Raw genomic sequence first — 4943 nt, 5'->3', positions numbered from 1 at the left:
GTCCTGGTGCAGGGAGGTCCGTGAGGCCCAAGCCGCTGCTCCCTCGGTGCTCCCCTGGAGTCCTGTTGAGCCGTGCAGGCCCTCGGCTCCTTCCTCCTCAGCCTGCTCCTGGCTGGGGCCGGACCCGCTGCAGGCTTGTTCTTATCGTAATAAACAAGTAGAGGTGGTGTTTCTGATACATAAATGATTATATTAGGTAAAATGCTTAATTTTGGAAAACTTTTGGAAAATGAGGTGAGGTACCTGTTGGATTTTCTAGTATGATATATATTGCTTACAAAGGAAGGGAGTTCTTCCTTCTTCTTTCCTCTGAATTTAGCAGCTGCTTGCTTTTAGCATCATAACGAAAAGAATTTCAATGAATCTCTTTTAAACTCAAGAGAAAAAAAAAAAGCTTGTTGTTAAATAGCAGATAGCGAACGTCTTGGGTACTGATCAAAGAGAGTAAGTCATCCTGTGAAGCTTGATGGAAAATCAGAAAAACATGCAGCTTTCTTAGCAAATCCCTTGTAGTTCAGCCTATGACCAGGGATTTTTTTTTTAATTTTCATAATTATGATATTAATATTAGTATTGATCCAATATCCTGACTTCTAGTTTGAGAGAGAAAGCAAAGAAACCTATTTGTTTGTTAACTTCTGGAGAGATTTTTTTTTTTTTTAGCTGATTTTACTTTGCACTTTAAAGCTAGAAATGTGCTATTTTGTTACCTATTTCAAGCTTTCAGAAGCTTATTAGGGATCTATTTGCACTTCCTAGCTGAGTGGAGGATACTGGTAGCTAGACCGAAGAGGAAGAAAAATATTTGCATAAGCAGTTAAGTTTTAAAATTCTTGAAAAGTCTTAGTTTTGTTTTTGCTGAGCAGCTGTGTAGACAATTGTGGTGGTTTCCTTGCTGCAAGTTGCTTTTCCCAAGCAGGAACGACTAATGGTTAACGAGACAGGCAAGTGTCATTGCTCTTCTGTAGGGAACAACGAAACTGATGTGCCAGCCTAACTCTCCTGCTGTTTAGGAGAGATTGAATTAGTCCCAGAAATTGTTAACAGAAGACAAAAAGACAGCAACTGGAGAGAAAAACTTTATTATGTACATTAAGGCAGCTGTGTCTTCATGGTGAATAATGAGCTGTGGTTGGGCTAAGGATGCTCTGTGCAGAACAGAAGCAATTAATGTCTTCATAGCTCTCCCTGTCCTCACCTCTTGTGATAGATGTTTTTTAGAATTTCGGGGGGTTTTGTTTGAAGTAAGTTAGTAAATCTTGGTTCAGACTTCTGAACTTTTGGTAGGATCAGACAGCTGTCGATTCCCAACACTTCTTGTGAACCACTGTGGAGGTGTATGTGTCTAATCTTTAAATTGAAGACACTGTAAAAATGAGACCAGTTCTGCAAGCTGTGCTCAATTGCTTTGACACCAGTTTAGGAGCTGTTAATTTATGTAATTACCAGACTTATGCAGGGACCTACGAGGAACATTTTCAAAAACTTTTAAGATTCAATCCATTTTACATTCAGGTCATTCAACAGGATCCAAACTGTCCTTGCATTGAGCAGTTGTTAGTGGCTTAATCTTTCATGAAGCGAATCTCGATTTCTCTATTAGGTGTCCACAGCACAGTTGCTGTAATTGCATCTCTACTGCTAGTCTGGAGAGAGTAACACAAGTCCAAACAGCGGTGGTGGCATTCTGTCCTGGCTAGAATTAGAAGTAGTCCCACTAGACATTTAACACTGTGGCTCCTTGAGCAGCTAAGCTGGCAGAAGTCAGCAGTGCTGCCCAGCGCTGCCTTCCCTCTGTCCTAGCACAAGTGTCAGCCAAACAGTGAATTGCTCTGAGGAACTAAGCCAAGTTAAAAGTAACTCGGAGGAAAAAAAAACCCAACACATAAATTCATTTTAATCCAGGTTAATTTCCAGATAATAATTATGGGAATACCCCTACTGGCACATGAGGAAGGCTAGATGACCTAAGATGAGGTGTTTTGTGTGTTTTGATCTAATGGCTGATCTGTGGCCCCTGAAGAGTGATTATAGAATCTGTTTCAAAACCAGAGGAAGGAATCAATCTAACAGAGAAACTGACTTGCTTTGTTTACCCAGCAGAGGGGCTTGTATGCACAGCTGAGAAGTTTGTAAACAGTGAGCAGCTGGTCATGGGTATTGTAATTTGTGTGATACTCTGCATGCCTAGTCTTGTAATTTTTAAAGATTACTGCTTTCTTTTGTGGGTGAGACACAGGCCTTTAGTACCTCTATAAACATTCATGCTTTGAAACATGAAAGAGGAAATAAAGCAGTTAAAAATGAATAAACTCCTGGTACCTACAGATTGAGGGTGAATGGATGAGCTGGAAATAAATTTCTGGTGTTAAAAACAAACAGGTGAAACTTTCTTGTAAACACTTGCTCCAGTTTTTAAGATGGAGTTTTATTTTAAAGAGATGCAGCTCTTAATAACCATTAAAGGAAAAATACAAGTACTGGGCTTTTTGAGGTCTGAATCTTAATTTTTTTTTCTTACGTAATTGATGCTGCTATTAAATATGGGAAATAAGCAAATTAATGTTTGAATGTTTGTAAATTGAGTAAAGTAAGCTACCTTCAGATCAGCTTGCTTTTAATTCTTGATTTATTAAGTAGGTTCTTTCTGTCTGGAAAACCTGAAAGGAACACAAACTGATGCTGAAATGTCAATTTAAACTCAGATTTTCTCCTTGTGTACAACTGCTTGTCCATCCCGTACGTTCTCTTTGAAGTGCAATATCTTGTCTTCCTAATAAAACATCCTCTTGGAGCCATAATGAGCATGGGGATTTCTTGTGTGTGTGGTGTAAGTGATGAAGTACCAGCTGTGCCCTGCTGAGCTTTGCCAGTGCCTGTGGCTTTGTAATACTGTATTTTCAAATTCATAGATAACCATTCAGTACTTGTTTTCTAAATTACACCATTTATTGCTAAGCAGCATAAATAAAAACTTGAATAGATGACCAGCTGGACTTTTTATATAATATTCAGTGGATGTGACACACTTCAAAGAAGTAATAAGTTATTCTGAATGAGATGATCTAAAATGTTCATTTTTAAATGAAGTGACAACTGTATCATGTGACACAGACTTCACTTCAGAGCCAAGTCTTTGTGGAGGAAGCTTTTGTTTTTACTAGTGCTCTGAATAAGTTTAGATACCACCTAATCAAAGATAGCAGTGAAAAAGTAAAACACTGAACAATTGCTTGCTGAGGAATCCAGTTCTGATGGCTGTAATTGCGAAGCCAACTTTTGGCTTCTTAGCAGTTGAAAGATACTATCTCTCTTCCCCTTCCTATTCAGCAACAAAACAAACCTGCACACCCCCACTCCATGCAGACTGAGTTTTTGGAAGGAAGAAACAGTGATAGAAAGATCCTTTATTCTACCTTTCTCTCAGTATTTTGAATCACTTTTCTCTGCATGAATAAAGGTATGTTGGTTTTCTCAGGCATTATTCTGAAAGTAATGTTTTCAACCTTACTGCTAGTAGTGAGTTCTGAACAGGTTATTGGCCACTTCTTATCTAGATGATTTCATAAAAAATAATCACAAGAGAAGCGGTAGTGGTGTTATATCCACAGTGTGGAGACAATGAACCTGCAGTTCTGTTGCATTTAGTAGATGCTTGTGTAGTTCTTTCAGCTTAAAGAAAGATAAGGTTGAATATTTTATATTTTCTCTCCCTTTCCCCCAGTGAGGCTGGCACTTCTGTGGTGGGTGTTTTGATGCTAATGGTGAGCCATGAGTAAAGCTGCTGTACTTGAGGGAGAACAAGTATTTCTTCCTGGAATCTCTGGTTTGATCAAAATTCTGTTGAAGTTTTAAATGTTACAGTTTTGGCCTGGTTTCTTGGTGGGTTGTCTTCCTCAGGCTTTGGGGTGAGCCACATGGTTGAGGACAGGGCAGTGCAGGGAGCCCTGTCCTGCCTGAACCCAGGGTCTGGCAGGTCCCAGGTCTGGGCAGTGGAATCCTGGATCTCCTTGGTTTCCTCCTCCCGTGAAACTGACGGAAAGGGACATTTCTCAGAGCAGTTGAAGTATTTAGGAAGAAGGTTTTGTTTTGAAACTGGGACAGGCATTGCTTCCCCTACAAATTCTAGTAACAGCATAAAGAGGTGAACGTGTGTGAGGGAGGAATTATGTTTGATACACATGGAGCCAAGCTGAAACAATGGGGTTTTTTGTTTGGCCTTGTTTTGAGGGATTGTTTTTTTACACAGAACAGTTTCCTCTTTAGGCTTAAAGGCTTCTCTGTCAAACAAGCCGTTTCAAAGCTGAGATTGAACGCGATTCTGTTGCATTGCTGTGAAGTGGTCTCACTTTGGTATGGGAGTTTGTTGTGATTGTGTAGTCCATTTTAGTTTTGCTAGTTCTGCGTGCAGTTAGTTTCTAGTCACTCCTCACTTCGACCTTTCCTCGCTGTTTTGAACCTTTTGTTCTGTAGATTTCACAGAATTTGTGTATTCTGAGTTCTCCACTGTGCTTTCTGCAGTGGTCTCTTCTGTCCTGTTACAGCCGAAAACCATGTAATGCTGTATTATTCATTTTTGGTTCAGATATGTCCCTCTGGGTATCCCATGTAAGGTAGACAGTTCCTTTGATAATCAGAATAAATATGTTTGAGATGTGGGAGAACGTGTTCTTACACTTTCCAAATCCTGCTTCTTGTATAACCCATCCAGCTCTTATTTTGGATTATTTTGGACAGTTTTTATAATTCATTCAGTAAAAAGGCTGCAAGAACATGTATCCCTCACTTGTATTTGTTAACACAATTGATATTTCACTAGTTTGGCGATAGCCTGATAATAATATTACTGCTTGCTTTTTGGACTGTCACCTGGAAAGAAAAGAGAACTTTGCTGAAAAAGTGTGTGCGTGAGACGGACATGGAGAGGTTAAATGTTAAAATCT

At 39.4% G+C, this 4943-nt stretch overlaps 1 protein-coding gene across 1 annotated transcript in view; it reads left to right on the top strand.

Moving 5' to 3' along the window:
• Window positions 1-928: 928 nt before the first annotated feature.
• Window positions 929-4943, top strand: part of CDC73 (cell division cycle 73) — a 37839-nt gene continuing 33824 nt past the window's right edge. The window contains exon 1 of the mRNA XM_010171315.2: window positions 929-944. Within this exon, the coding sequence (XP_010169617.2) occupies window positions 929-944 (16 nt within the window). The remainder of the gene's footprint in view (window positions 945-4943) is intronic.

This window comes from Antrostomus carolinensis, unplaced genomic scaffold, assembly GCF_000700745.2.
Source record: "Antrostomus carolinensis isolate BGI_N321 unplaced genomic scaffold, ASM70074v2 scaffold23207, whole genome shotgun sequence".
NCBI lineage: Eukaryota > Metazoa > Chordata > Aves > Caprimulgiformes > Caprimulgidae > Antrostomus > Antrostomus carolinensis.
Note: the sequence above shows the minus strand (reverse complement) of the source record. Positions and strands in the feature narration are given on the sequence as shown.